Source organism: Balaenoptera ricei, chromosome 10, assembly GCF_028023285.1.
Source record: "Balaenoptera ricei isolate mBalRic1 chromosome 10, mBalRic1.hap2, whole genome shotgun sequence".
NCBI classification, from domain to species: Eukaryota; Metazoa; Chordata; class Mammalia; order Artiodactyla; family Balaenopteridae; genus Balaenoptera; species Balaenoptera ricei.
Genome location: NC_082648.1, coordinates 42,563,660 through 42,576,555, shown reverse-complemented (window position 1 = coordinate 42,576,555; position 12,896 = coordinate 42,563,660). Strand labels below are relative to the sequence as shown.

General features: G+C 41.9%; 1 protein-coding gene and 1 non-coding gene across 4 annotated transcripts in view; both read left to right on the top strand.

Annotated features, from left to right (window-relative positions):
- LIMA1 (LIM domain and actin binding 1) overlaps positions 1 to 12,896 on the top strand; it is an 86,765-nt gene that overhangs the window by 29,762 nt on the left and 44,107 nt on the right. For all 3 annotated transcript variants that reach the window (XM_059935878.1, XM_059935876.1, XM_059935877.1), the window contains one exon: positions 211 to 352. In XM_059935878.1, coding sequence (XP_059791861.1) covers positions 234 to 352 — 119 coding nt within the window. In that variant the 5' untranslated portion in view covers positions 211 to 233. The remainder of the gene's footprint in view (positions 1 to 210; positions 353 to 12,896) is intronic.
- TRNAG-GCC (transfer RNA glycine (anticodon GCC)) lies at positions 12,788 to 12,860 on the top strand. Its single transcript has one exon. It is a non-coding gene; the product is annotated as a tRNA-Gly (tRNA).

Genomic DNA, 12,896 nt, shown 5'->3' with positions numbered 1-12,896 from the left:
TACCTGATCTAACCTTCTCGTTTTACAGGAAACTACAACCCAAATTCAATCATCTGACCAAGGTTACAGTTTTTGAGAGAACCGGTAGAGGACTACAGTCTGCTGCTCCAGGGCTCTCTGCTCTCTCACTTAACACCACACCGCTGCCAGTCCTTGGATGCTGGAGAATCCTCTTCTGTGTCTGATATTCTGACTTTCTTTATCCCATAGGTATTTCAGTATCTGTAGACAAGATGGAATCAACTCCATTTACTAGACGGCAATGGACTTCACTATCATTGAGGGTTACGGCCAAAGAACTTTCTCTTGTCAACAAGAACAAGTCATCGGCTATTGTAGAAATATTCTCCAAGTAAGTGCTGATCCTGGTCCAAAAGGACCATCTGTCTTGAGCAAACATTACCACCTGTCAGGGAGATTGGTAAAGGAAGTACATGGTGTAAAATGGCTTTTCTGAGCACCTTCTGGATTTTAAGTACCATGCAAGGCTCTGTGGAGAAGGAAGATGATAATAATCAGGAGACACATTCTCTATATTTGAATTTTTGTTCAGTTGGGGAAAGAAAGAGTTATAAACACAAAAGATAATTATAAAACACATTAGTTATTAAGCAAAATGTCAGCAAGTCCAGAATGAACAGGAGTAAGGACTAGATATAAAATAAGAGAGCGAGAGTGACCACCATGGGCAGAAGCTAGTCAGGAAGGCTTTCTGGTTGAGATGAATTTTGAGGTAAGTTGTTTTTTTTTTAAAATGATTCTTTTAAATTATTATTTATTTATTTATTTATTTTTGGCTGTGTTGGGTCTTTGTTTCTGTGCGAGGGCTTTCTCTAGTTGCGGCGAGCCAGGGGCCACTCTTCATCGTGGTGCGGGGGCCTCTCACTGTCGCAGCCTCTCTCGTCGTGGAGCACAAGCTCCAGACGCGCAGGCTCAGTAGTTGTGGCTCACGGGCCTAGTTGCTCCGCAGCATGTGGGATCCTCCCAGACCAGGGCTCGAACCCGTGTCCCCTGCATTGGCAGGCAGATTCTCAACCACTGCGTCACCAGGGAAGCCCTTGAGGTAAGTTTTTAGTTGAAGGGAGTATTAGGTGCACTCTATACCTGCATTGTCCAATAAGGTAGCCACTACATATGTGGCTGCTTAAACTTAAATTAATTAAAATTAAAAATATTTAGAATTCAGTTCATCAGCTGCACTAGCCACATTTCAAGTGCCAATAGCTACATGTAGCTGGTGGCTACCATACTGGACATCACAGAGACATTTCACCATTGCATAAGGTTCTGTTGAACAGTGCAAACTATGTAGGCAGACTACAGCCTACTGGCTGCCTATTTTAGTAAATAAAGGTTTATTAGAATATAGCCATGTCCTTTTGTGTATTGTCCATGGCTGCTTTCGTGCAGCAGAGTTGCAGCAGCAGAGTTGCAATAGAGACCATATGGCTCTCAAAGTCTAAAATATTCACTATCTGGCTCTTTAAGAAAAAGTTTGCTGACCCCTGCTCGGGACCATGAGTTTTTTGGTATGAGGGCCCCTTTCCTGTGTATTTTATATCCCTAGTGTGTAGCATGGTGATTAGAACATAGTAGGCACTCAACAAATCTTGAGGGAATGGTATAAGTTAATAATATACCAGAGATGGTAAGCCCATTAACTTCACTCAAATAGAGATGCCATAGAGCTTAGGGCAGAGTTTACCTCACTAGTAGAGTTTGTTAATTAATAGGAAGCTATGATACATTTAAGAGAAGAAAGATGGTAAAGATTTGAAGAAAGTGATTCTGTAGCTATATCTAGAATACAGCTAAATACCAGTAGGAAGTTTCTGTAATCTGCACTGTCACCTTTTCTTCAGTGACAAATCCATCAACCACCTGCTCTGTGGAAAACACTGCCCTTCCATCCTGTTGACCATGGTTATCACTTAAGGTGGCGTGGAGGTGGGGTGAGACCGCATAGCTCTTTTACCTTCTATGTTATGCTTTTTACATTGCTGTAATTTTTATGTCAAATGTATTATTCTTATCAAAAAAAGAAAATCAATAAAGCTATTTCAGAAAAAAGGGGTCAAGCTCTGGAAAGCTATTAAGACTTAATTCCTGACCTCAAGGAATGTAATACCATAGTTTAGTATAGTTTGTATAGTAGAGGAAGTCCCCAAACTTCCTTCATCTTAAGAATCACATAAGGGGCTTCCCTGGTGGCACAGTGGTTGAGAATTTGCCTGCTAATGCAGGCGACACGGGTTCAAGCCCTGGTCTGGGAGGATCCCACATGCCGCGGAGCAACTGGGCCCGTGAGCCACAACTACTGAGCCTGCGCGTCTGGAGCCTGTGCTCCACAACAAGAGAGGCCGCGATAGTGAGAGGCCCACGCACCGCAATGAAGGGTGGCCCCCGCTTGCCACATCTAGAGAAAGCCCTCGCTCAGAAACGAAGATCCAACACAGCCAAAAATGAATAAATAAATTAATAAAAAAAAAAAGAATCACATGAGGTACCTGTTAATAATATGGTGTTCCAGGGAGTTCCCTGGTAGCCTAGTGGTTAGGATTCCGGGCTTTCACTGCCATGGCCCGGGTTCAATCCCTGGTTGGGGAACTGAGATCCCACCAGCCAAGTGGCATGGCCAAAAAAAAAAAAAAAAGGGTGGGGGGAATAATATGGTGTTCCAGTTATTGCTATACAGGAAAAAAAATCTTCAAAATTTAGTGGCTTGCAATGATGACAATACTTATTTTACTGTGAATCTCCAATTTGGGCAGGGCTTGCCTCTGTTCCCCTCACCATCCCTGGTATCTCAGAACTGGGGGCCGTAGTCATCTAAAGGCTTACTCACAAGTCAGGCAGTTGATGCTGGCAGTCATCTGGGGTCTCAGCTGCGGCCACGATCAGAACACCTACATATGGCTTTTCCATGTGGATGCTTGGCTGGGTTCCAAGGGCAAGCATCCAGAGAGGGAGGGAAGGAGGGAACAAAGAAGGAAGGGAGTCAGGGCCAGGGGGTGTGTAGCCTTTTATGACCTAGCCTCAGAAGTTATACAGTATCACTTTTTCCGCATTCTCTTCATTAGGACCAAGTCACTAAAGCTGGCTCATATTCGGAGGGAGGGGAATTTGACTCTACCTTTTGGTGAGAGAAATGTCAGAGATTTGGGGGGACATGTTTTAAAACCATCCTAAATGGCTTCTTAGGCTCCTCCCTTAAAGATTCTGATTCGATGTATCTGGGATGGGACCCAGGAGTTTGTGTTTTTAACAAGTATCCTAGTGATTTTTACCTTCAGGGAAGTTTAAGAAGCACTGGTAATGGAAGAGAGGGACTTATGAACTCAAAGCCGTGAACTTGAACGTAAAGCAGAACAAATAAGGTTTATTTGTTCAAGTAAAGGTTCAAGTAAAGGCTTGTGGAAGCTGAACATGAATAAAAGGAATAGGAAAGCAAGGAGTCAGTCGAGCATGGAGAAATACAGACGGGAGAAAGGACTGGAACAGTTCAGTTAGGGCCAGATGCTGGAAGGCCTTGAGTGCCATGCTAAGTTTAGGATTTAGTTAGATAAACAACAGAAACAATGGAAAGTTTTTATGATCAGGCTTGTATTTAGTGCCCTTTTTTTTTTTTTTTTTTGGCTGCAGCATGCAGGATCTTAGTTCCCTGACCAGGGATCAAACCAGTGTCCCCTGCAATGGAAGTGTGGAGTCTTAACCACTGAACCGCTAGGGAAGTCTCTATCAGGCTTGTATTTAGAAAGATGCTTCTGGAAACAATGTAAAAGGTATATTGGAAAGGTGACAGATTGATAGCATGGAAACAAATTCTGAGGCTCTCTTGAGAACCCAAGTGAAAGCTATTGAGGGTGGGGGGCAGGAGGAGTGGAAATGAAGGGAAGGATTTGAGACAGTTCTGAGTTGTGATTAATGGGACTTGGAAACTCCCTGTTCTGCAGAGAAACTTCTCCACATTCTTACCCTTTTCACCCTCCCTAGCCCCACCTCTCTTTCACTGAACTTGGCTTTCCCTCGCCAGGCATTCTGTTTCTGAGTAGTGCCTGCTCTTTCTGCACATGCTTCCCTGAAATATTCTGGGGCCAGGAGTCAGGGGTGCTACATCTCCGCTGCTGTTTCCCATCCATTGTTTTTTTTTTGCCTTGTTCTGAGGTTGTAAACCTGTGCTTTGAGCTCACATCTAATCATAGTATTCTTATGCTCCCCTTCAGGACAGTGGTGTGCCAAGCTCCTTGCCTTCACTGGGGACGCTAGCTTCCAGCTTCATTTTCTCCTCAGTGTTTCTCAATGGGGGTGCTATTAGCATTTTGGATTAGGCAGATCTTCCTTGTGCAGGATGTTCATCTTCTTGCCTTCCTCCAAATGCTAGTAGTACCCCATGATATTGTGGCAACCAAAAAAAAGTGGGGGAGAGACCCCAATAAGATTCTCACACATTTCCAAATGCCCCGGCCAGTAGTGCCCCCAGTGTAGAATCACTGGCCCACATAAATGACCTGATACTTTGGACTCATCATTTCTTATTTATTTATTTATTTATTGGCCACGCCACACGGCTTGCGGGATCTTAGTTTCCCGATCAGGGACTGAACTCAGGCCCTGGCAGTAAAAGCACTGAGTCCTAATCACTGGACCCCCAGGGAATTCCCATGGACTCATCATTTCTTGATCTTCCCTACTTCTTCAACCTGCACATTGTCTCCCATGCCCCTGCATCTAGTCCCAACCTTTTCATCACCCAGAATCCACTCTGAAATGTGCATCTGGAAAACCTACTCTCTGATTAAAGCCTCCTTTTCTACTTGTTCCTCTTTCTTATTCCCACTGACCCTGCTCTTTGGCCAAACCGGGACACCCAGGCCATGGATGTCAGTCCCCTTCCTGGCTTCACTTCCTTCCCTGCCTAGCTCGTTCAGTCACTTCAGTGAAACTCTCACCCCTTCCTCAGTTCCCATCCCACTGTTTTATTCTGTCATTGTCCATTCCAGCCAATTCTCAAGATAGAGGATTTGGGTCCTATAGTAGCACTGATGAGAGGAAGTTGGAAAAAGCTGCTTATTTTAGGGGCTTCTTAATCTTGCAGGGAGAAGGTGCAAAGGGACCTTAAGAGGCCACCTTCTCATAGAACAGTAGGGTGACTGTCTTTTCTCCACAAAGGTTATAAAGGCAAATGGCAGTTATGCAAAACTGTAAATCCTGAAGCCATTAATCCGAATCAATATGCCAGGTACGCTAGACTCTTGATGGAAATCGATACTATTTCTAATCCTAATAAAAACTATATGAGGGAGGGACTTCCCTGGCGGTCCAGTGGTTAAGACTCCGCACTTCCACTGCAGGAGCCTCGGGTTCAATCCCTGGTTGGGGAACTAAGATCCCGCATGCTGCATGGTATGGCCAACAAAACAAACCAAAAAAGCTGTGTGAGGAAGGGACATTACCCCTGTCTTATAGTTGAGAACACTGAGGAGTAGAGAGTAACCTGCCCAAGTTAATATTTTGATTTTTTTCTGTCTAGTATTTTTCTTCTGATGCATAGGTCCTACTATTGAACTGGTTTTGAAGGATGAATAGAATTTTATTTGGTAGGCCGGGACCATGGTGGTGACATTGCAGAGGAAGGGGAGTGATAGGAGGTAAGACACAGAAATGGGACAGGACATGATGTGCACTTAAGACAGTGAAAACCAGAGAATCAGCCTGGATTCCTTCTCCAGGTTTCATACTTGGTGGAGACGTATTGCCGACACGGCTTAAGGCTTTGAGGATTCACACACAGTAGGTTCCCAAAGCAGATTGCAGGACTGTTTTCCACAAAACGTACATTAATTTTGACTTCTAACACAACTGACCTGATTTTCTCTTATTTTGAAACGATCTCTATTATGGGGTTTTCAATTAATAAATCCTATATAAGCCTAGTTAAGAGACTGTAGGAAACCTTGGGAGGTTTGTGACCGGAGACTAATATAAAAATGGTATCTGGAGGAAGCTTAATCTGGCTGCTGTTTGTAAGATTAGCTGGTCTTTACTTTCTAACTGTTGATAATGTTTTACATGGATATATCCATAAGAGTGGTTTTTCTAGCATCACAGCTTGTGTCTTATGAGTGCTTTATAACTCCAGACTTATTTCTTTTACTAAACCTCTATACTATATAAAGCATTAAATTTGAGTAGGGAGGATGCTCTTGAATGGTCAGTTTGAACAGCTAGCTTTGGTTTCCCTCACAAATGACTGCAGCATAGTATAATCCTTTGCTTGATTAAAATTTGACTCTTTTGGTAGAATTCGGTTTCTTTGCAGAAGGTTCCTCTTTGACTCATGTATTTTTAGAGTTGAAGGGAATCTAGCCCAGTGCTTTTCAAACTATCTTAATTGAGTTCTTCAGAGGAACCTCAGGGGCCAGTTCTGGGAAGACGGGAAGATCTAAAGGGCTGAGCCTGTGACCTTCCACCCCAGCGGTTCTGCTTTGATCCCTTTTATATGTGAGGTTCTAAGTTATCATTTGAAAAGAGGATTCTCCAACAAAAAAGAACTACTGATCTGGCTAACCTTTGTCCCATTCCTCTGACAAATAAGGAACTTGTGGTCCAGCAGTTATGACTAAAGATCACATCCCAAGATAGTGGCAGAGCTTAATCCAGGACACTTAATTCCTCCACCACCCGTGCCTGCCCTCCTGTCACTGCTCCTCCCACTCTTGTTATAACTTTACCCATTCCACAGTCCCAAGAAAGAACAGGGTTTATATTTAGTTTTCTGTGACCAGTTTCCCTTCATTAAGAAAAAATTTGACCCTCAGATCTCCCTGGTTAACTTCTTTGCTTCTCTGTAACATTTTGGTGGTGAAATTATTCCAGAAGAAAATACATTTCCTAAAACTTGGGAGTTTCTTTTTTCCTTTTTTGGCTCAGTGAGACCTTTGCTCTATTTGAAGGCATACAAGCAAGAGTCATGGCTCAGGAACTCTGTTTTCTGGTCTTAGAAAAGGTTGAGACACTGTTATTACTCCCCAGATAATTTTAGCATCTTCCATCAGCTGCCTGCCTCACAGCTGAGCATTAAGGAGCAGTTGCAAGATTAAATTCTTTGTGTGAAGAGGAGACTGGAGGACAAGAAAATCTGGGAAGGGAAGAGGGATAAGATTTTAACTATAGAAATCTCATGGCAAATATTTTTTCCCTCAGATTTGGATCTTTAAAATGTCTTCACTTCTCCCCCTATCCAGTGACCTTCACATTTTTTGTCAGAATAATGCTAGTTGCTCCGAGCGTCTTTGAGGAAAGTCTAAGGCCTGAATCCTGATCTAACACTTAATTCGGAAGTATTGTACCTCAGCGTCTCTTAGCATTCTGAGAGTCAAAATGTAAAAGTACCAAGGACCTAACTTGGAAGAAAGCAGTGGTGTGGAACCTTTCCACACCACTAGTAGTGGTGTGTATCTACTATTTAGCAAGTACTTCATTACAAATAAAGGGTGGTGATATTTGAGTGGGAGTTTCAAAACAATTCAAGACAACCATCAGTGTATACACCTGTATCTTACAGATAGATGCCTCAGTGCTAAAAGGATAGGACTGAAGATGGAAACTATTTTGATCTTTCTTTAAATATACGTTTCTGTTAAGACAGTAAAGGGAAGGGAACCTCTGAGCTTATTTATCCAACTAATCACAGTGTAAATTGTTCTCCTTGCCTTGGAGAACAATTGGCTAAGAATAAACCTGTCTGCTGATTGGCTCCAGCTTTCATATATTGTATTATTGCTGTAATATACTGTAGATGATTACCCAACGGGTGTGGAAACATAAGTTCAAGGCCAGTCCTAAGTTTCTTTCTAGCCATAATCCACTGTGTTTCTGCATTTCCATTTTTAGGGACTCTTAGATACAGTAGTACAAGTGGGGAAAAAAAAATATATGTACAGGGCCATTCACCAAAGCACTATTTGTAATGATGGATAACTGGAAATAATCCAAATGCCCATTAAAAGGACTATGGGTTAATAAATTGTATTTATAACGGAAGAGGATTGCCAGGGTTACCAAAGACTTCTATGTTGCTGAATCAAGGAGATGTTTGTTAGCCTTTGTCTTAGATGACCCCTTGCCACTTCTTCCCACATTTTTTCTTCTCTTGGCTTCTCTGGGAGTCTCTTGGTTTTCCTGTTACCTCCATCTGTTCCTTCTCATTCTCTGTTATCACCTCTTCTTCATGTTCTGACTGCTAAATGTTAGAGTCTCCAGGACTGAGTTCTGGGCTTTTTCTTGCACTACGCACTCTTCATAGATGATATCATATACTTTCATGGCTTTAGTATCATCTGTGGACAGACAAGTCCTAAATTTATATTGTTAGCTCAGATCTCTCTTTCGAGCTCTGATTAGGCAGTGTATCTAATCACTGCCACCACCAAGTGGATGCTTTAGTTAACACGGCTAACGCTGAACTCTTCGTCTTCCCCATCCCCAACTTTGCTCCTCCTTCCATTGACTCATCTGCTGGAAACCTGGGAGTCATTCTTGACCTTGTCTTCCTCATTACCAATCCTGTTGATTCTGAAATATACCTCAAATCTATTCATTTTATCTCTAGTGCCACCACCCTGGACCAAGCCAGCATCTTCTCTCACTATTGCTGCCTCCATTCTCAGCCCCCTCCAGTCCATTCTCCACACAGCATCCACTGCTCTTTTAAAAACATGGCTTGGGTCAGTGACCATTCATTGTACCTAAGATTACATTCAAAATCCTTAGCATAGGGGCTTCCCTGGTGGCGCAGTGGTTGAGAGTCTGCCTACCGGTGCAGAGGACACGGGTTCGAGCCCTGGTCTGGGAAGATCCCACATGCCGCGGAGCAACTGGGCCCGTGAGCCACAATTGCTGAACCTGCGCGTCTGGAGCCTGTGCTCCGAAACAGGAGAGGCCGCGATAGTGAGAGGCCCGCGCACCACGATGAAGAGTGGCCCCCGCTTGCCACAACTGGAGAGGGCCCGCGCACAGAAATGGAGACCCAACACAGCCATAAATAAATAAATTAAAAAAAAAAAATTTAGGCATAGACCCAGCTATACACACCTTGCCACCATAAAAAATCTCAGAGTTTCATTGAAAAGAAAGAAAAGGGGAATGTCTCTTGGAATAATAAACATATTATAAAAAAAAAAAAAAAATCCTTAGCATAGCCTGCAAAGCCCTTGCCTCCCAGCATCATCTCCTGACCTCTGCCTTTATCACAGAGTGCTTCAGCAACATTGGAGTTCTTTGTATATCTTATACACATGAGACACTGTCTTGCCTTGGGGACTTTGTGTGTGCTCTTCTTCTGTGCCTGGAATGCTTTTCTTGCTTCGTTTTGCTTGGCTGACTCCTTCTGATCAAACTTCAGATCTCAGCCTAAAGGTCACTTCCTCAGCAAGGCTTTCCTTCACACACACACGCACGCACACGTGCATGCCCGCGCACACACGCACATACACACACCCCACCCACCACCTTCTCAATTTGGTTCCTTTGTTAGGTTGTTGAATAATACTCTGTCCTTTTTCTTTGAAGAATTTACACTATATATGTGTGTATGTATGTGTATATGTATATATTTGTGTGTGTGCGTCTGTGTGCATGTACATGTTTAATATTTAAGCTATAGGCTGCCTGAGAGCAGGAACTATGTCTCTTTTGGTATTTCTTTCACTACTTTTTCTCTAGTGCTTAGAACATATTTCTTTTTTTTTTTTTTGGCCTCGCGGCACGGCTTGTGAGATCTTAGTTCCCCAACCAGGGATCGAACCTGGGCCCACTGGCAATGAAAGGGCCAAGTCCTAACCACTGGACCACCCGAGAGTTCCCTAGAACATACTTCTTTTTCTTTTTTTTTTTTAAATTAACACTGATACTTTTTTTAAAAAATTAATTAATTAATTTATTTATTTTTGGCTGTGTTGGGTCTTTGTTTCTGTGCGAGGGCTTTCTCTACTTGTGGCAAGCGGGGGCCACTCTTCATCGCAGTGCGCAGGCCTCTCACTGTCGCAGCCTCTCTTGTTTCGGGACACAGACTACAGATGCGCAGGCTCAGTAGTTGTGGCTCACGGGCCTAGTTGCTCCGCGGCATGTGGGATCCTCCCAGACCAGGGCTCGAACCCATGTCCCCTGCATTAGCAGGCAGATTCCCAACCACTGCGCCACCAGGGAAGCCCCTAGAACATACTTCTTGAGCAATATTTGTTATTTTTTTTAAATTTTGTATATTTTGGATGTTAATCCCTTATCAGATATATGATTTGCAAATATTTTCTGCCATTGCATGGGTTGCCTTTTCACTCTGTTGATGGTGTCCTTTGGTTCACAGATTTTGCTGAAGTCCAATTTATCTATTTTTTCTTTTGTTGCCTGTGCTTTGGGTGTCATTTCAAGAAATCATTGCCAAATTCAATATCATAAGGCTTTGCCCTTGTTTTCTTCTAAGAGTTTTATAGTTTTAACTTTTATACTTAGGTCTTTTTTTTGCATGGGGTTATCTAGTTTTTCCAACATCATTTATTGAAAAGACTATCTTTTCCCCATTAGATGGTCTTGGCATCCTTGTTGAAATCCTTTGGCCATATATGTGAGGGTTTATTTCTGGGCTCTCTATTCTATTCCGTTGATCTACATGTCTGTCTTTATGCCAGTATCACACTGGGTTTTTTTTTTTTTTTAATTTTGGTAATATGTACATAACATATAATATACCATTTTAACCTTTTTAAGTATACATTTCAGTGACATTAAGTACATTCACATTGTTGTGCAACCATTACCACTGTGCTTTTGTTCTTTATATAGTTGCATAGTATTCCACTGCATGAATACATTATAATTTATTTACCAGTCCTCTGTTAATGGACATTCAGGTTGTTTTCAGTCATTTGCTATCACATTTAATGCTATGACAAATAATCTAATGTAAAAGTCATTTTTGCTTGTGTGAGTATACCTATAAGATAAAATTGGCGAATCGTAACATCTGTGCTTTTGTAATTTTGTAATTCTTGTAAATTGACAAAATGCCTTCCATAGAGGTTTTATTAATTTACCCTCAGTATGTTAGCTTTTTTTTTTTAAAGCTTTTTCTACTTGATGGATAAAAAATGTTCTTAGTGTTGTTTGAATTTTTATTTTGAGGCTGAACATTCTTATTTTTTATTTAAGAGTCATTTGATATTTTCTGTGAACTGTATGTTTATGGTCATGCCCATTTTTCTATTAAGTTGTTTACCAGTTTCTTATTGATTTGTAAGAGTTCTTTGTATTTTAGGGAAATCAGCCTTTTGTCTGTAATGTGAGTTTCAAATATCTTTCTAGCTTGTCATTTGATTTATAGCAGTTCTAATCCCATTTTCTTCCATAACCTGTGGTCAATGAAATCCCAGAAAAATTTGGAAGTCCTTTCACCCTACCCTATAAGAAAGTTCTGCTCAGTTTCAGGGTATTACCCAGTCTGGTGAATGAGACACTGATATCTGATTACTGTTAAAATTTAAACAATAATAAGACTGGAAGAGACGTTAGAAATCCTCTCAAATGCACTTAATTTCGTCAATGAGGCCCAAGTAAATGAAGTGATATAACCCAGGTTACATAGCAGGTAAGCAATGGTGCCAGACCTAGGACTTTCCTCTGGCTTCCATTTTGGATGAGGTTGTTCTATTTAACACACACAATAAGGAAGTTCTGAGCTTGTGAAGGTTTTTATGAGTTGAACGTTGGTTTTGGTAGAGGAATGGGCCCTTTCCCGTACTGCTCTTTACCTTTTTGTCTCATCTCCTTTTCCTTGCCCAAATGCCTTGTGAATTCTGAAATTCTACCTTAAGGCAGGAACAAATGGCCTGTTGAATGTGCCCTTTTCTAGGGTTGGGTTGGTGAGTTCTAGACATGCAGGCACGCTGTGGGGATTCTCCATGTGATGGTGCTGCCTTCAGTGCTTGACTCAGAGGCTCTGAGGAAGCCAGGTTAAGATGGTTCTTAGTGGTTTGGAGATTTGCTGTAACCTGGACCTGCCAAGCCTTCTTTGTCTTCAAATGCAGAAAACCTGATCCCCCCCCTGAAAAGCCCTGGGACTTCAGTTGTTTCTCAGGGATCTTCTGAGCAAGTAATAAAAATTATAAAATAAAATGATGAAAGTAATAATAAAATTAAAATAATAAAATTATATAAGCCTGTTTATCAACTCTAAGATGCCACTGACTGTAGGCTGGGCCATTATTTTATGCATCACTAAGGAAAAAAACACTGCTAATTAAAAGGACCAATGCTTGCTTAGCACAGAAACTTTTCTCACGTATCACTCTTACGCATAAGTTATAAAAAGTAAAACAATTTTTCTTTAAATGGCAAATCGTAGTGTAATCTCTCTAAAGACATTTAAGTGGTATTTAAAACATGTATAGTATCATCAAATACATTTAACTGAGCAAAAGCAACACTACCAACAGCATAGACTAAGTTCACACACATACAGGCAGTGTGGCTACCTCTTGATCATTTGGCCGACAGGAATTGTAAGATTTCAGAGGCTTGAATGAGGGGGAAATGTGCAACCTAGGATTAACGCAATGCTATATCCTTTGACTAATTCCAAAGCATTTTTATGCATGTGATCTTGTTTAATCTTCCCAGCTTTATAGTACATCATTTTCTAGATAAAGAAACTGAGGCTTAGAGAGGTTGACTTGCCTGAGATCACAGTGAATAAGTGATGAAACTGGGACTTTAAAACCCCAGGCTTGGGACTTCCCTGGTGGTCCAATGGTTAAGACTCTGCGCTGCCAATGCAGGGGGACCGGGTTCGATCCCTGGTCAGGGAACTAGATCCCTCATGCCGCAACTAAAGATCTTGCAGG